This window comes from Orbicella faveolata, unplaced genomic scaffold, assembly GCF_042242905.1.
Source record: "Orbicella faveolata isolate gen_17 unplaced genomic scaffold, um_ofav_v1 contig_35, whole genome shotgun sequence".
In the NCBI taxonomy this organism is placed as follows: domain Eukaryota; kingdom Metazoa; phylum Cnidaria; class Anthozoa; order Scleractinia; family Merulinidae; genus Orbicella; species Orbicella faveolata.
In genome coordinates, this window is record NW_028301564.1 from 3,757,501 (window position 1) to 3,775,970 (window position 18,470).

General features: G+C 37.0%; 2 protein-coding genes and 1 long non-coding RNA gene across 3 annotated transcripts in view; 2 read left to right on the forward strand and 1 right to left on the reverse strand.

Annotated features, from left to right (window-relative positions):
• The window catches only part of LOC110048650 (protein YIPF5-like), a 5,985-nt gene extending 975 nt beyond the window's left edge, over window positions 1-5,010 (reverse strand). Inside the window, exons 1-5 of the mRNA XM_020754426.2 lie at window positions 4,620-5,010; window positions 4,185-4,219; window positions 3,026-3,136; window positions 1,524-1,708; window positions 1-358 (exon numbers count right to left, since the gene is read on the reverse strand). The exon at window positions 1-358 is cut by the window's left edge and continues 975 nt beyond it. Of these exons, the coding sequence (XP_020610085.1) occupies window positions 196-358; window positions 1,524-1,708; window positions 3,026-3,136; window positions 4,185-4,219; window positions 4,620-4,986 (861 nt within the window). The 5' untranslated portion in view covers window positions 4,987-5,010 and the 3' untranslated portion in view covers window positions 1-195. The remainder of the gene's footprint in view (window positions 359-1,523; window positions 1,709-3,025; window positions 3,137-4,184; window positions 4,220-4,619) is intronic.
• A 177-nt stretch (window positions 5,011-5,187) lies between these two features.
• On the forward strand, window positions 5,188-18,055 carry LOC110048649 (H(+)/Cl(-) exchange transporter 5-like). Its single transcript, XM_020754425.2, has 16 exons — window positions 5,188-5,847; window positions 7,039-7,245; window positions 7,334-7,414; window positions 7,883-8,065; window positions 8,615-8,704; window positions 9,149-9,204; window positions 10,015-10,083; window positions 10,896-11,046; window positions 11,591-11,676; window positions 12,189-12,313; window positions 12,786-12,900; window positions 13,198-13,293; window positions 13,829-13,995; window positions 14,583-14,707; window positions 15,260-15,354; window positions 16,441-18,055. Exons 1-16 carry the CDS (start codon window positions 5,188-5,190, stop codon window positions 16,529-16,531), a joined length of 2,397 nt encoding a protein of 798 aa, XP_020610084.2. The 3' UTR covers window positions 16,532-18,055.
• On the forward strand, window positions 5,872-6,263 carry LOC149102686 (uncharacterized). Its single transcript, XR_016201873.1, has 2 exons — window positions 5,872-5,922; window positions 6,002-6,263. It is a non-coding gene; the product is annotated as an uncharacterized LOC149102686 (long non-coding RNA).
• Window positions 18,056-18,470: the final 415 nt, after the last annotated feature.

Below are 18,470 nucleotides of genomic sequence, written 5' to 3' on the forward strand. Positions count from 1 at the left end.
AGTCTTTAAAAAAGTTACTTGTATGTATTCCAAATTGCACTCGAAATCATTTGACTATAGATACAAATAGCAACACTGGTCAATGAACAAATCCTTTGGGCCACAATAATTAACCATCTTCAGTTCAATGTATTTGCAGAACAATGGAAGAACAGTACTGGCATTGATAATGTTAAGTCATGTTTCATGTTGCTGCTAAAAAACTGTCAGAAGAGCAAACACGCCGTACAACAGAGCACAAGGATAAGCAACAAGAAGCTGCTGTGCGTCCATGGCAAGTACTGTTACAAACAGTTTTGATGCTGAAAGGCTGCACCAACCTATCGTCGTAGCTGTCAGCAGTGTCCCGAGGATCCCCCTGTGAAAAAATGGTGGTAAATTTGATCATCTTTTAGTAGCAATCAAGTGCCAAGTTTTGTCATCACAAACAAGAAATTCTGAATTTACTGGATTTAAACAGTATTTGAACTTCCTCAGTGAAAATTCTAGTACTTTACTTCCGTCAGTTGCACATACATGTATCCTGGGAGGTGCGGTGGCCTTATGCTTAGTGCGCTCGTCTCTGGATAGAGCGGTCTGGGTTCAAGCCCTGGCCGGGGACATTGTGTTGTGTTCTTGGGCAAGGCACTTTATTCTCACAGGGCCTCTCTCCACCCAGGTGTATAAATGGGTACCAGCAGACCTAATGCTGGGGGTAACCCTGCAATGGACTAACATCCCATCCAGGGGGGAATGGAAGTACTCCTAGTCACAGAAACTGGGATAAGCTCCGGCCTGATGGGCCACTTGGCTTGTATGCAGACTTTACCTTTACCTTACCTATTTCAGTCTAAAAATTAGCTAGTGATAAAGCAGTAAGGTTGAGATTTGGTCATTCACAAACCGTTTAATAATGTCTACCATTCCGCACACATTGCAGATCTATAATGCTAGATAATCAGTACTACACACAAGCCCTCTTACTTAGGGTCCATTCTTTCCCATTTTAAATGTACGGTAGTTAATATTTTGGCTCGAACATTAACTGTAACATCCTCTGGATCTTCATGTCTGTATCCTGATTTAAAATTTTGTACTGTACAAAATGTGGTCTTGTGGCTCAAAGAGAAATATATAAAAAAAACCTCAAAAGATCTGGAACATTTTTGACTGGTCAAGGGTGCAAAGAAGACCAATTTTTGGCCTTGCTTTTTATGAAAGCCCTTAAACTATGGTATACCAGCCTGAAACAATTGTCACCAGCCCCCCCCAAAAAAATTTCATATCTCACAGTACTGTATCGATATAATTTGTACATTTTCTAAAAACAAAATTCCAAGAAGCTTCACTTTATTTATACACCTGGGTGGAGAGAGGCACTGTAAGAGACAAGTGTCTTCCCCAAGAACACAACACAATGTCTCTGGCCAGGGCTCGAACCTGGACAACTTAATCTGGAGGCAAGCGCACTAACCAAAAGGCCACTGTGCCTCTGACTGGGTCAATGCACCACCCAAACATTGGTGATAATAAAAAATACTCACTGTAAGGAGAGAAGTATGGAGACGCAGGACAAGATGACCATAGGAAGAAGACAGTAACCAAGAACACTAATAACACAACCAAAGGACACTCCAGTCATACTCATAAGATTGAGAATGGCGTACATAGATAAACAGCCTAGAAGACCAACTCCATAGATATAACCAAACCCATGAACCTTGCCTGACTAAAAGAAAAACAAAAATAATGACATTAAAAATTAGAACGTCAAGTTTTGCAACAGTTTAAAATCACTGTTAGTATTATTATATTTAATGTAGAAATGACATCAACTCGGAAAGACGGAGGCTGGTGGGTTCAAGTCCCATCTGGAACTCAGATTTTTTTCCGAGCTGAAGTCATTTCTACATTTAATATTTCTTATAAGACTCACTTTGGAGAGTATTATTATAATATTTTTTTTTGTGAAACTGGAGTGTCATTTTTCGAGGGAGGGGTGGCTACTTTTGGAGGTTGTTAAAAAAACATGAAATTATTTAATATATAGTTATCTACAGCTAGATACCAGCCAAAAAAAATTGAAATCCCTGAAATTGCCAATTTTACCTTCTTGACCCATAAAAAAAAACATTGTTAACACTAGAGCTTTGAACCAATTCAACCACAGAAATGCATCAAATGTTCCAAAATTTCCCCCGAAAATGCCAAAATTCAGCCAAAATAACCCTTTAAGCCTGGGAGAAAAACCTTATTTTTCTAAAATTATTACAGCAGATCGAAAACCCACAAGCAATATACCAGTTGAAAGGTATTGTTTGGGTATGTTCTATATCACCACAACAGACACAAAAGATGTCACAAATTGAATTGAGGAGTCCACAAAGTAAAAAATGAAAACGTTCAAAAATACCTTATTCCTTGTATATACTGGGTATACCCCTAAACAATAGCTTAATTTCCAGCTCTGGGCGTGCAGATTTTTATCACATATTCACTTGACCGTAAAATTGTAAAGCGTAAAAGTTTCAAAAACTTGAGGGGTGGTTAATCAAGTCTGATTCAGGAGGGGGGTATGATTTTATGCTTTCAATGTGAAGATCTCTCAAAGATCCTTTTGGCCTCCAAATTTGAAATGAATTGACCAAATATTAAGCTTATTAGAACATTTTGTGCCATGTGGCACTATTGGGACTTAAAGGGATAAGAGTGAATGATGCTTTTTGGGCACTTTCATTTATATATGAGAGATTTGGTGGCCTGTGATGGAGACAAAGAGATTCCCTCTGTATGATCCAGAAAACTTGAGATAATCTGGGAGAGTGGACGAAGATGTATCTAGGGAGGGTCATTAATGTTCTGGAATATACACTATGTCGATCTTGTATACACAGTTATGTACAATATTATTAGTATACACACATGTTCCTATATAACAGAGGAAAGGAGACGGCTCAAAAAAAAAAAGGCAAATTAAATAGCAAGAATCCTAAGGTAGCAAAATACCATTATCATCTGCTGTTTTTATGTTACTCTTATCTCTCACCAACAAGAGACATCCACCAAATGCTAGACAAAACACCAGTGGCCCAGCAAGGTCTGTGTCATCCATAATGTTAGCTTCTGTGTGTTGCAATGGATTTAACACAGACAGTGTCTACAACAAGAGAAAATAAACAGTTGGCTTTGTTGTAATAAAACAAAGGAGAGCCAGGCATGAGAACTGGTCCATTATATATATAGAGACAGAAGATTAGAAGAAATTTAGGCAAGGTGTTATTTTAACATTTTCAAACCAAAATTAAAGAAATAAGTGTCAAAGAATATGAGTTAATCTGCAGTAAATAAACTTATCTACATGTAGAAAAAATGGAGGGAAAGACAAGGGAAAACAGTAGGGCCGGTGTGAGTATTGTAAGTACAATGATCATGTAGTGTAAGTAGCCGTATTAGTAATTGTTAGAAGTATAAGTAGCAGCTGTTTTGTACATATTAAAAATGAACTCTCGGCAATTAATTTGTTAAAAGCAAAAGTAATGCAGAAGATTGGAACCATGCATAATGCATAAGAGCTGACAGGTATACAATGTTGAATTTGTTAGCATCATAAAAATAACTGCAGTAATAGATTGTCTCTATATATGATTCTATTATTTAATCAACTAATTACCGTTGCTTGCATCTAAGCGTGAACACGTGACGCTGAAGCACGCTCTGATTGGGTGTCAAACGTGGCATGATTGGTCATGAAACATTTGAAGTTTAGCAGACCATGACATTAACTTTCGTGTTCAAAGTTCAGCACACAAAATGGGAGAAAGATTGGACATTGAAGACTTCTTCAGAGAAATTGACCCCACCTGTGTCAATACACATACGCCTTTCACACAAGTAGTTTTACTTCTGGTATAACCATAAAATATTGGCGGGAACAAGGCTTTCAGAGTCTTTCAGAACGTGAAAGTTCCCATCACGGTCTGCTAAACTTCAAATGTTTGATAACCAATCATGCCATGTTTGACACCCAATCAGAGCATGTTTAGGTGTCAAGTGTTCACATTTAGATGTAAGCGACAGTAAACAGTGATTGTTAATCAATAAATTTAAAAGTTATTAACTAACAGCTTGTTTATTGCATGTACCTTTATTGCAAAGTTGGCAGTCTACCTCTGCCACTAAATTGGTAAAAAATAATAAAAACTCACCTTTTGCCATATATGTTCAAAATTGATTCCGAGCTCTGCAAAAAGTCACACAACACAGTCAACCTTTCAAGTTGTTAGTAATGGTAAGTTGGATAATTTTCAGTTAAAACTGGTGCAATTGTGTTACTTTTCCACCAAAATGAATCTTTAGTATAGTGAAATACTAAATAAGCTTTAAGTTTAAATAAAGCTTTAGATTTTGGGATTTTTTTTTATCTTTCAGTTAGTTGTCACGTTTTCATACCTGTATGTCACTCAGACAAGATAAAAGAGCTTTATTAAAAAGCAAAACGAACTAAATTGGTGTTACAGTTCTATACAAAGCTACAAAATAGGTCGAAAGTAGTACTCGAACTCGAATGTTTTCCTTAGTAACGCCATGAATGCGAAAACATACGCTTATCGAATTTCCGTCACCCTATGCCACGTTGTTACCTTCCAAAAGTGGCGGCTCATCTTCAAAACTTGTGTAATCTTCGCTCGTTTGTCGCGGTCTCATGGATCCTTCTATTCCATAACCTCCACCACCACCTGACCTCATCGTTGTCGGACCTGAAGCACCGTAATCGTACGACAAATTACCGCCATATTCATACGAAGATGAGTCATAAAATCCTTGAGTATTTGTGGCTGGAGGATAGTTGTAAGTCGGCACTTGCTGTGCCGTTTGTCCATAATCTGAGTACTGTTGACTGTAACCGTATCCACCATACGGCTGTTCCTTCTGTTCAGCGTAAGCGTAGCCACTATCGAAAAAATCCTGATCAATGGAAACGCTGCTATCCGTGTTGAAGTTCGACATTTTTTCGCGATAGTGTCTTGTTGTTGTCTCTATGTCCAAGTCAGCTTGGTGACCACGCTTCAGCTCAAGCTCATAAGGCCTGGCTGCGAAGTTACAGGCTTACAAGTGCACGGAAGAGTTGAGGCCATCTTGTGAACGAAGTCTTTTCTTTTCGATGTTCCGCAGTCACGAGATGAGTAATTAATAAGAAGAAAAGACAACATGAATCGCAATCGTCTATCGTCAAATGTTTCTGAGAATTCGCCCACTGACGACAGACTGCAGAACGTTTTAGGAAGTTTCGACGATGAACAATCTCCCATCGTCGAAGGAAGTAATTTGCGCTTTTCGCGAAGTGCTGCAAGGAGCGATGTCTTTCTCGAAGAACCCGAAGCTGCTGCCCTGGCTCAATACGATGATTTTAACACCATCGATTGGGTTCGTGATCGGCAAAGAGAACGAAAACGTTTTCGAGAAATGAGAAGGATGAAGCGTGGAACTTTCTGGCAGCGACTCAGACAAGCGAACGATGCATGGGCTGGCTGGCTGATAGTCTTTCTTGTTGGCCTGGCTGCCGGTCTGTGCGCCGGAATCATAGACATTGGAGCTACCTGGATGACAGATTTAAAGCTTGGCCTATGCCCGGAAAATCTCTGGTTTAATAAAGAATCGTGTTGCTGGTCGGACAACACAAGTTTTGAAGAAGTGGGTTGTAATCAGTGGAAGTCATGGGCTCAGATATTGACCCATTCTGACAGCGGAGCTGTAGCTTACGTCATTGACTATTTCCTCTACATTATTATTTCATTATTGTTCGGTTTGCTTGCTGTTACTCTTGTTCGATGGTTTGCGCCATATGCTTGTGGCAGTGGGATCCCTGAGGTGAGCCATCACAAAGTTGTGTGCAAGTTGATAAAGTTTCCAAATTACATTCAGCTCTTATTAACCGAGCAGAAGGTCTGTATGGGAGAATCTTGACTGAAGTCGTGAGTACTGACCAAACGAGTTGAGGGGAGTACACACAACCAAGGTCAAGATTCTCCTCTTAGGTGCAGGATGGTGATTTATCAAAATATCTTGATAGAATATCACTAGTTTGATTATTGATATTATGATATTTTATTGATATTTTGGTGATGATAGAATGATAATATCGAGAAATCATTTTTATCACAATGTGCATGTCAAATATCAAAATATTAATTATCATATGAGATTGTCATGATAAATAATAAGTGAAATGGTGACTTGGAGAAAGTGAAATAAAAAAAGACTCGAGAATGCGTATTCATTTATTATCATGATAGTTGCTCCATAATCTTCTCTTGCAAATTCTGTAATTGTCACTATCATAATCATTAACTTGAAAAAGTGGTAAATTGAGATATCAAAGTATCACTTTCAAATCATGAGAATAGCATGGAAGAGTATGAATAGATCAAAATAGCAAGCTATTTAATATCATGTATCACTCTCATTCTCAAATATCAGTCAAGTGACTTTATCATGTAACAAAGAAGATCAGACACTGACAGAGATTGATATATCATGACAATATCAAAATCGGTTAATTTCACTGCTGTTTGCTAGCCGTTAGCTGTTATTTGTTGTAAAGGGACAGCATTGTATTGTATCATGATTTATCACTTTATTACAGGAAAAAGAAGACATTCTTAATAATATATTCTGATAATATCGTGATTTATCACTCTATCTCACCTAGGTTTGATTCCTTTTGGGATTGCCTGTCACATTGTTCTTTTTACGTTGTTTTACTTCATAAAAAATTTCCGAGTCTTGCTGTCACTCATTTAGTCTATTTAAAACCTTGACCAGCTGCCGGCCATATAGCCACAGCAATTCAAATTGGTGTGAGAAAAAGAAAAAGTGAGGAATTCCGGTAGATGTAGTTAAAGGACACCATCGTACAAATTACCTCATGATATAAGTGGGTTACTGAAACACTTGGTCCAACATGATTCAACTGTTGATGTACGTGTATGCTAGATACAGTAAATCTGTAAGTATGTTTCGTTTTAATACTAGTACTTAATTTTCCTTGTGTATTTTTAGATCAAGACAATATTAAGTGGTTTCATCATTCGTGGTTACCTTGGGCGGTGGACACTGATCATTAAATCATTGTCGATGATGCTTGCTGTGTCTGCTGGTCTGAGTCTCGGAAAAGAAGGTCCTCTAGTTCATGTAGCAAGTTGTTGTGGAAACTTCTTCTCGTACGTGTTCGCCAAATATCACAAGAATGAAGCCAAGAAAAGAGAGGTGTGTTCCCTTGTGGCCTATCATTTCCTTATGTGCTTTCATGCTGTTACCTAGACCTGTCTGTAAACTTGGTTTATGTTGTTGTTAGGTTCTGTCAGCTGCTGCTGCAGCTGGTGTGTCTGTGGCTTTTGGAGCTCCTATTGGTGGTGTCCTGTTTAGTTTAGAAGAGGTGAGTACAAATACTCCTAGTTGCTTCATATTACTGAAACTGGAGATAAGCACAGACCTGCTGGGCCATTCAGCTTGTATACAGACCATACATGTACCTAGGCGGGCACTAGAATAATAAGACTGAAATTATTACGATATCCATGCAAGGCTAACCCTGCACATTCAAGAGTGGTATTTTTAGGAAAGACCTACATGTATATAGTTAGAATTGTAATTTACATGCAAAATTGGCATCGATGCTTCTTTATAGAAACCACGCGATGTGTTTGAAATTCATACTGTATTAACAAGACATGTCTCGGATGAAACATCATCCATGGTCAGTTTACAAAAATACCAATAGAAATGAGCAATAAATAGTTCAACGGTGTGTGATGAAAATAAGCATGATAAGTTAAGGATTAAGGTGTGAAACAATACTTTAAAACCAATATTAGCTAACAGTTGGCATTCATTTTGTAATCAGGTTAGTTATTACTTTCCAATGAAGACGTTATGGAGGTCCTTCTTCTGTGCAATGATTGCTGCCTTTACACTGAAGTACATGAATCCCTTTGGGACTGGCCACCTGGTTATGTTTTATGTGGAATACACCAATCCTTGGAAACTCTTTGAACTTCTGCCATTTATTCTACTGGGGGTCTTAGGGGTAAGTCTTGGAAAAGTAAAATGGAAAACTGTCTCAAACTTCAGCCTACTTCAGCTAGGTCTGCGGCTTACTTTAAAAGTTGTTGAAACACTGAATGTATTATAAAAACGTTTGAGAATGTGAATGACAAACAGTGCAATATTTGGTGGCAAAAAAGCTCTAGCAATATCTCCATTGCATATAGGCAGACAGTCCAGGGGACTATACATTGCTTCCCATCCAGAAGGAGTGCATAGATTAATAATAATCAGTAATGATAATAAGACACTTATATGGCGCTGTTTCCCAGTGCTTCAACAGTGCTTCAACAGTGCTTTACAGATTTAAAAATTCACAAAAAATTAACTAAAAACTTTCCAAAACTATCTAAAATTGATTCAAGTTAACAAAAAGTAAAACCATTATGATCATAAAACAATAAAAAATCAGCATCTGAAGTAAGCACTCAAGAAGATGCTTGCAGTTGTTGTTTTTTTCTCACTTTACAAACCACTTGAACCATGAGTAAACTTTTCCGTACTTACTTTGAGTTACTCTTTCTTGTTCTAGGGGCTGATCGGTGCTTTTTTCATCAAAGCTAATTTGTGGTATTGTAAACGCAGGAAAATGTCAAAATTAGGAAAATATCCAATTTTAGAGGTTGGTTAGTCAGAAGTTATTTTCAATCTATTTAATCAAACATTTTTATTTACAGGATGTAAGGATATGGTGTGTCAATGCTTATTCAATTACACTCAAATGTCTCTATGACAACAGGTGAAAGTGGCTGTTATAGAGAGTTGGCTGTTATGGGAAGATAAGGGTGTTATATGACACCTGTTTTTTTTGGGAGGGGTACAACATTTTTGTAAAATGTTGACTGTAGCATAGAAATACCTAACACAATAAAAATATATCAATAAAACAGAAACCAAACAAACAGAGACGAATGGCGCACGGTACAGATCAAGTTTTGTGACCTTTTACACTATAATACAGGGTTTGGCAAACACCATTAGTCATTGTGTAAAGGCTTCAGACTTAATAAATGTAGATGTAGATGAAGCTTTGGATTGAAACGTTTTGCTTGATGTTTTCCTTCAGGTCATACTGGTGACACTTGTTACAGCCTTGCTGGCTTATCCCAATCCATATTCCAGGTGACAGAATATTATTTACGATCATTTATTTATTTACACTAGAGCAAAAGTATGTCTAATACCCTGTCTCCTACCCTGTCTCACCATTTCCACCCCACACCACCCCAGGGTAGCTAGGGCACAAATTAAAGCTTTCTTAATAACAAAATATTTGCATGTAATTGTCATAAAATTAGAAGTAAAGAGCTGGATTAGTTGGTCTGAGACATAAATTTACTCACGTGAAACACTGAGTAGCAAGTAAATATCTTGGACCAACTAATCCAGCTCTTTACCTCTATTATTATAAATTGCTCTAGTTTATCTATTGAGCACTCTAGTAGCCAATGAGGATTTCTACTTGCTATTTGGTTACATGTATTTGTCAAATATTTTTGTGAGTGAAGTAAGACTGCAGGCTAAAGAATACTACAAATGCACATTTACTGTGCTTGTAGTATTCTAAAGCTTGTAGTTTTATTGCAATACAATCTGGCAACAAAAATGCATTGTGTCTTAACCAAGCCTGTCATGTACCATTCATCATTTCTTTCCTCGCATACTGTTTTTCTCACATACATGTATCAATTAACTTAAAGCTATTCTGTATGAAGAACTTGGAGAGCAGATGTCATAATTCATTTGCCTAATCAGTATATTCTATGTCAATGTCTTTAATGTCATTTTTGCTATGGGAGCGCTTACTGGAAGAGGACGCTTACTAGATAGATTGCACACATTGGGGAGCTCTTACAAGAAAGGGGGTGCTTATTGGAAGGAGCATGCTAAATTGAATCATTATGGTATCAAGCGTTTGATTTGTTTTCACAGACAAAATAGCAGTGTGTTAATCAAGCACCTGTTCAGTCAGTGTGGTCCAGATGATGCCACAGAGTTATGGTATGACTTAACACGCAATATCTCCTTTGACTACTACATATAGCATGCCATTAGGCAGGCAGGTGATAAGAATAAAGCAGGGCAGGAATAAAATCAGGTCTAACTGCCTGGGGCAAGTCAATTTTGTTCTTGGGCAAGTGAAATTAGCCATTTTCAAGTTACCTTGTGCCTCTCTTTCAAAATGAGTCCTCATGCAAAAACACTCATATGAAAACAAGTTTGATTTGCAAGAAAATGAACCTGTAGGCAGAACTCATTTTCATATGAATGGTTTGCACAAAGACTAATTTTGACACAGAGGCAAAAGGCAACCCGGTACTGGCCTATTAGCCTCAGTAGTCTTGTGAGTCTGAATGAGAACATAGATTAATTTAAAATACAAGCACACCTAGTTCTCAGTTGTCCTCAGATTGCCGTATTGGCAAGTAAAATTGGAGTGGTGGCAGGTGAAAATTGAAATTTGTTGGCCCACTGGGCAAGTAGATTTCAATTGTTTTGCTTCCCTGTAAAGATAATCATTAACTAACATTAATAAACATTTAATTCTTTGAAGCAAGCCTTGAGCTATCCTGGATAGCTGAACTATTGAGACAACTGGGAGCTAGTTTGCTTGATAGCTCATTTGGTAGAGCACTGCACTGGTATCGCAGAGGTCATGGGTTCAAATCTTGTTCAAGGAGAAACATTTTTCAGACTTCAATTTCACAACTGCTTAATATTAAGGTCTACATAACTGCGATGATCAATCATGTCTTCAGACCTTTCTTTCTGACCCTCATATTCTACTAATTAGCATTTTTAAATTTTTGCAGTGACTATGAAACTAGCAACTCCACATTGAATGTTAATGATCCAAACTGGCCTGGGGCCAAGGCAGGGGCCGGAGTGCTTAAAGCAGTTTGGCAGTTGATTCTGGCCATGATTTTCAAAGCTATCATTACAGTGTTCACTTTTGGGATAAAGGTAAGGAAGTCAAGAAAACTATGTCATTAGGTGAATTTAGAGAAATAATAGAACATGCTTCCAGTCATTGAAATGACTCATATTACAAATGAATGTGTACAGTTCCAGTGAAAAATTGTCTCCTGTAGACTCCATATTGAGAACTTTGACCACATACCATAAAGTTAAACATTGATGTCCAGGTAATTTAAACCAAAAATCAAACACTTCATCTTACCCCGAGATCAGTTGCAAAGAACCATTCAGCATACTTTGGAACTTAAACTGCTTTTCAGCCAAGATTCCCTTTAAATCCAAGATATCTGTCACTGTTTCATAACAAAAGACTACTGAATGAATAATGAATGTCTGAGTTATTCAAATGAATAATGTAATTTTATCTACCAGGTCACCTTTCCTCTACCTTCTTGTGGTAGTTTGTTATTTTATGAATAAAAATTGGAGAATCACTCCTCCAACTTCAGACATGAAACGTAGATTTTGCTTGGTAATAAAGTACTTACAGCCACCACTGACATGTAATACATAATATATATGCCTCCAGGTTCCTGCTGGGTTGTTTATTCCAAGCATGGCTATTGGTGCTTGTATGGGAAGAGTTCTTGGTATTGGAATGGAACAACTTGCCTTGTGAGTTAGTCACTCCCAATCACATTATGGAACGGAAAAATTGATAACATAATTCATTCAATTCTGTAACATTGTTGTTAAAGTATTTTTGTTATTTTATTGGCTCAAGAACTCATTTACTGGAAGGCAGGATCAGTTTCATGTATAGTCATGATTTTTTAATTCATTTAATACTGGTAATTAGTGTATTATTCCCGACAATATTATACAACAAACAACAGAGTTTCCATTCACTTGTTGCTAAAAGGTGTATTCCAGAGCCCTTGTCTGTGAATATGATAGGCCTAAGTCAGCCTGGTATTAATTTTGGAAAACACAACATAAATTATTCATAATGGAATAAATGGAATAGATACTGAAACCAAACAGAAAACACTTATGGATTTAAGGTACAGAGCCAGAAAAATTGTACTCAAACCTTCTTTCAACACAACTTAAAACCACCACCCCAAAGTGAGCTGAGGTCCTCCAGGCCTCTCATTTCTAAAACTATTTCTCTCTCTTCTTATTAGCTACAACCCACACTGGTACATTTTTGAGTCATCATGTGGCAAGTCAATTGCAACCTGCATAACTCCTGGTTTGTATGCAATGGTTGGCGCTGCAGCAGTGCTTGGTGGAGTCACAAAAATGACAGGTGCTCTTTTTTTTTCATTAAACTAAGTCTGCCTTTTCTGTATTAATGACATACACACCCTCCTCCTATTTCCTTAGTTTCCTCTTCTCCTCTCATTGTATTTCCAGGTGGCTTTGCTCCTTTTCCAACGTTCCAGATTTTATTTGTTCCCATCTGAAATTTCTGTATCGTATCATGAGTATGAATTTCAAAACACAAAGCTAAAATCTGCTTATTCAGACAAAGTTATATCTTCTTGTCTATGATGGCCCTTTAATTCTGAGGGGTGATCAAAATCTTAGTTCCCTTTGCATAATCAAACCATTGACAACAACGAAGGTGATGACAAAAAAGAAAATCATCATATTGATGTGCCACCAAATTCTCAGATGTTACGTTAAAAAAAATACAGGACAGACTTCAACATTTTTGTTTTTGTACTCTTCTTTGTTGATTTTTTTTGTAATATTTTGTTACTTTGTTTTTCTTGCAGTCTCGCTTGTTGTGATTATGTTTGAGTTGACAGGAGGACTGATGTACATAGTTCCTCTAATGGTAGCCGTCATGATGAGTAAATGGGTTGGAGATGCGTTTGTAAAGGAAGGAATGTATCCTAGCACTGTTAGTAACAGTTGATGCTAAAAGTACCGTTCAGTGCAAAAACTCATCGTGGTTTCCATGGTGTATTGAGCTTCCCCTCCCCCCAATATGATTTTATCCATCACAGGATATTCCCCTCCGGGATTTTGTCAGGTTCTCTATTAGATCACAGACTGGCACTTAATCCATTTGGAGCAGTTTTCCCTTGAGTGTCAAAAGTAATTCACATTTGTGTCCTGTTAGGCCACTAGGCTCGAACACAGACTTTACGTGTACCGTCATGAATTCCTTGACTCTTTTCAAAGTTATGATGGCCATATACATCTCAATGGTTACCCATTCCTGGACAGCAAAGAAGAATTCACTCACACAACACTAGCAGCAGATGTCATGAGACCTAGGTAAACATGCTTGCAAATTACACAAAGTCATGCAGTAAAGCTGGTGAAACAATCGTAGAAAATCATGCAAGGCAGCAATGTAGGGATCCACGGATATGGTCCTGTAGAAAACAGTTAATGAAAACTGAAAGTTGACATGGGTGGGGCCAGAAGGGTTGACATGTGCCAGGCAGGAAAATGGTTGTCTGGCCCCACAAATGTTAGCCTCTTGGGCAGACATTCCTTTTGGTTGTCTTGTATTCCACTTTAAAAAACTTCATGAGGGTAAAAATGATTGCTTGATGAGGCAAGAAACAGTTTATGCATAGCTATAGGAGGCTACAGAGCTACAGAGCTATTTATTCATTTAGTACAATATTTACCTACAGATATTAGGAAATGTTCAAGGAATTGTGCATACTGCAATATTGTTGGTTAACTGGAGTCCTTTATAAAGCATGTGACTTGCACTGTATCTTTAAATAAGTTAACACTTCAGTGTTTTAACTATTGCATATGCTATTGTGAGACTATTGTTTTATTATTGATTTTGCAGAAAAAATGATCCTCCATTGTCATGCATAACACAAGACAGCTTTACTGTTGGAGAACTAGAACAACTTCTTGAAGAAACAGACTTCAAGGGCTTCCCAGTGATTGTAGATAACGAATCTCAAAGACTTGCAGGGTTTGTCCTAAGGAGAGATCTAAACATTGCCATTAGTAAGTGAACATTAGTTCCAGCTTGTATTCAATCTTTTACAGTCTGCAGATTGACAGGTTGAGAACAATTTGGGTATAATTACCAAAAGAGAACCTGTTAAATCCGGGTTTGATTTTTCAAGGCATGAATAAGATTTCTGGATTCAATAACTAATCTTGTAATTTATGGTTATCATTCTTAGGGTTTCTTTTATTCCTTGTCCATTGTTTCCATTTATTCCACATTTTTCATGATCCACATGATCTTTCATCACTTTGATTTCTTTGGTGTAATTTCAGTTTCCTGAGTGGGTGTATTAAAATCTTAGGGTTTATTTATTATTTTAAGTATACTCCAATTAGTTTTAGCCTCAGTCCTTTTTTCTGTCACCTTTGTTTTGGAACTACTTTTTGACAATTGAAAGCAACTTATTTTAAACATACCCCTAAACTCACTAACGTTCATCCTTGTCTTGGTAGTTGACTCTGTAATGATAATGGGGCAATCAATTTGAAAGTATTTGTTGCTTTCTTTTTTTACAGTTTATATATTAAATAATTATTTCATTTACTAGGTACAGTATTAACATTTTGTCCTGCATACATAGGTCATGCAAGGGCACGTGACGAAGAAGTGGTGTCGGCATCACAGGTTTACTTCTTACCCAATCCCCCAAGGTACCACCCGCCTGGCCAACCACCTGCTTTGAGCCTTAGACATATTGTGGACCAGGTGAGAAAATTATCACTTTCAAAATGTTAGGGTCTCCACAACTTAGTTGTAAAGTTGGTGAATGGTCCAAATCTAAGTCTCTAGTTCAACTCTTAAGCATGGAAATGGCCATTAAGCCTTCCCCTTTCCTCATGTCTGATTCAGTCAGTGTTATACCACCTTTACTGTGTTTGATGTTGTTGGAGAGTTGTGATTGTGGCACACAGAACTAAATTGCTGACATCTATGGGGTCAGCTCAAGCAGCTTTTGCTGAACCTAGTAAGGTCACCCTGTCTTGCATGGCCTACATATCAGTTTGTAGTACTGTAAAACGTCTTATAGAACTTTTCCACCTGTGTGATGATCAATTGTTTATTTCCTCCATAATGCAAGCCTTTTCCGTCAAAGTTAGCAGAAATGACTTATTTACATGTTTTGTGATAACTGTGGAAAATTTATTTTATGATGTTAAAGTGACTATTGTCAGTGTTAAATTCTGTATATACGTTCTACAAAATAATTATGAAGCACAAGTTTGATTCATTGTGTGATGTGTGATTGGTGTAATTCAGAGCCCAATACAAATCACTGATGCTACACCCATGGAAACAGTTGTGGAAATGTTCCGCAAAGTTGGGCTGAGACAGACACTTGTTACACACAATGGGTAAGTTTAAAATCCATCAATACAGTAAACACCTGCTTGTAAGAACCTCATGGTTTAAGAACCTGCTGGCAGAAATGTTCCATTTTAATACCCAAAAATATAAGAACATGTCGAGCCAAGCAAGATCAAGCACGTTCTTATATGTATGTGGGTTACAGTTAATTATTATTCTAAACATTTTAAACTAGGAGTGTGACTTTGAGATTGTAAATTTACATTAAAAGAAAATACATAATACAGTTGTGAATGAATACTGTATATTTAAGGATCAAAAGGGTGAAATTAAAAACCTAATAACCCTATTGAGAACCTACTTAGCATAAACTGTCAATACATGTAACTACCCCAAAATACAAGAACCTATTTTGCCAGACTTCAAAAATTGTAGGTTGTTACATGAATGCAGATTTTTCTGTATTTACATTTCAAGTTTGTAATAGTCAAGTGAATGTCATGTTTGTAGCATGCCGATTAGATTCTGGGGCTCCTACCCCTTGCTTGCTCCAACACTAATTTTGTCAGATTACCCCAATATATAAAAAAATGTTCAAGAAAACCTTAGCAAAGTTAAGAAGCAATCAATGGGTGCCAGGCTTCCGTCTTTTGGCATAAATTTCATTCTTATTTGAAAAATCTTAATGTCTGCCAGTTTTCTAAACAAATTAAGTTATATCTCTTCTCTGAACAACTCGAAAATAGCATGAAGTAACTAACATTTTGAACATTCAGTTCCTTCAAATATCCACTGCTCATATAGTTTGGTCTGTGTCCCTGTCTTTGTACTTTATTTACTTGTCTCTTTCATTCCCTTGGTCTTATTTTGTTTTGCACATAAAAGGCAGGGGGATAACTCGGAAACCACAAGGTTCATTTATCTTCCTAGCTCGACTTTAAACACACATCTTTACCTTAAGTTATTGTAAGTTATTGTAATTTTCTATGCAAATGTGTATTAAGTGTCTAGAGTAAATAAAGCATTGATGTTGTTGTCTCAGCTGTCTTGTGGGTGTGGAGGTGTCAGAATTAAGTGTCTTTCCCAAAAAGCTAATTGTTCTAATGGTTTTTGTACTTCTTATTTTGTTTCAGTCGTTTGTTGGGAATCATCACTAAGAAGGATGTTCTACGTCACATAGCCACATTAGCCAATCAGGATCCAGATTCTATACTCTTCCATTAATCATTAAGCATGTCAGTAATTTTGAATGTAAGAGAGGTATATATTCTTGCAGCATCTAATAGTCTATCGTTTAAAAACAACTTCATTCCATTCGCCCTACATTTGAAAACATACGCTTCCTCTGACTCCCATCAGAAGTTTCAATTCCAGCTGCACTGTGAGAATAGACAAATTTTTGATATCTTGTATGCCATTATGAAAATAAGCTGAAAATCATGTTTAGCCATAGACTAAATTTTACAGTTTAGTGTGCACTAGTCTCACTTGCAACATGAACTGAAAACCCATGAAATAATATTCACTAGACATAGAATAAATGCATTATTCAATAATTGATTTGTTTACAATCTCAACAATGTGCCAAGTGATTTTTGACTTCTGGTAAAACACATGCTGGGAATTTCTTGGTTAAAGACATTTACAAAAGGAAGAAATTCATATTATAGTAATGATGCAAAAAAAAAATTTAACTTCGTATATTTTTTAGATTCATGGCAAGGTTTTTTTTTTTCGGTTTTCAGTAAATTATATTGTAATTTTTACTGACAACAAATTCGTGGATAATCATATCAGGCCTCTGTCAGAGGTTTAGTATCTGCACTTATTACAGTGAAACCTTGATTTAATGGACCTCTATACAACAAATTCCTCGGTATAACAAACAGTATTCTTCCTCCCAGTAATAGTAAAATATGGAGAAGAACCCTGATATAACTAAACCTTGTTACAGCGAATATATTTTACCAGTCCCTTGGCCCTTTGTTATATCAAGGTTCCACTGTATATATTAGCTAGCTCTGTGAGTGGGAAAGATGAATCAAATCCTGCACTGTGATTGGCTACTGGGATTACAGTATTGTCCAAGTTTGTTCGCTCGAGGTGGGTGGGTGTAGCCTGGATGTAGCCTTGTTCTTTTTTTTTTTTGCCTGTTTATGGACCTTAACTGACTCCATCACCCACAAAAAAGAACTTGGCCAATATCCAGCCATCTTGGCTGAAGAAGCTTGGTCAATAACCCATATTTACTGTACCCTGGTTGTACTAAAGGTAAAATAGCTAGTCTTACAAACCCAATGCTCCACAACTGCAGAAGCTTAACTGGGTTTTGAAGCAACTACAACATTGCTTCTCCACCCTTGTTCTACCTAACCAGACTTACCACCTAGATCAATTTCTAGAGATTAAATGTTAACAAAACCAGTTACACTTAGTCTATCCACCACTAGCGAGTTATCCACTGGATAGCATTGTTCCTCTTTTGAACAACCAGGGCCTGGTGCATATTTCAGACTAGGAAGTGTTAAAACTGAATGAAAGGGTAGAAAAGGCAGAGGGAGTTCAAAGAAATGTAATACAATGTTTTATATCATTGTTGGTAGTCCACACAATCGTATAGTATGCAGCATTTCAAATAATAATTGTCTGGTAGTGTTTTACAACAGTATTGCCAAGCATATTTTTGTAAGATAATCAAATGGCAGCAACTAAATTAAGTTGTCTTAATAAAAGAGAAATCTATTGGAAGTGTTGTCTTATAGCAGATTGCTAGAAATGGATAGACACTGGAGAACAAAATTAATTTGCAAGTTTAGAAAGTGATAGGTACTTTTCATTCAACTACAAGGAATGGTAATTAAAGGTTCATCACATTAAGGGATGGGTTAACCCTAGAAGATGTGATACTGTTACTGGCTACAAAGGCTTGCTAGATTTACAGATCATTTTCAAGAACACTATCAGTGAACAGTCCAAAAGTTAGCTAAGTGACTGGTTCTTTCAGGGAGCTCCTCTTTACAATAACCTAAAATTTAGGCAGGTAATATATTTGGTTGCATCTAGGCATAAGCAAGCCATGAAAGACTCGATCTGATTTGGCATCAATTGTTGCATGATTCTTCATCACATGTTTAGTCTGGTCGATGTAGCATGAACTTTGGTG

Excerpts from the sequence above, each read along its gene's own strand:
- LOC110048649 (XM_020754425.2), top strand. The coding sequence starts at position 5,188 with ATGAATCGCAATCGTCTATCGTCAAATGTTTCTGAGAATTCGCCCACT. Across the intron at positions 7,415-7,882 it reads TCCTGTTTAGTTTAGAAGAG|GTTAGTTATTACTTTCCAAT; the intron begins GTGAGTACAAAT and ends TTTTGTAATCAG. Across the intron at positions 11,047-11,590 it reads TGTTCACTTTTGGGATAAAG|GTTCCTGCTGGGTTGTTTAT; the intron begins GTAAGGAAGTCA and ends ATATGCCTCCAG.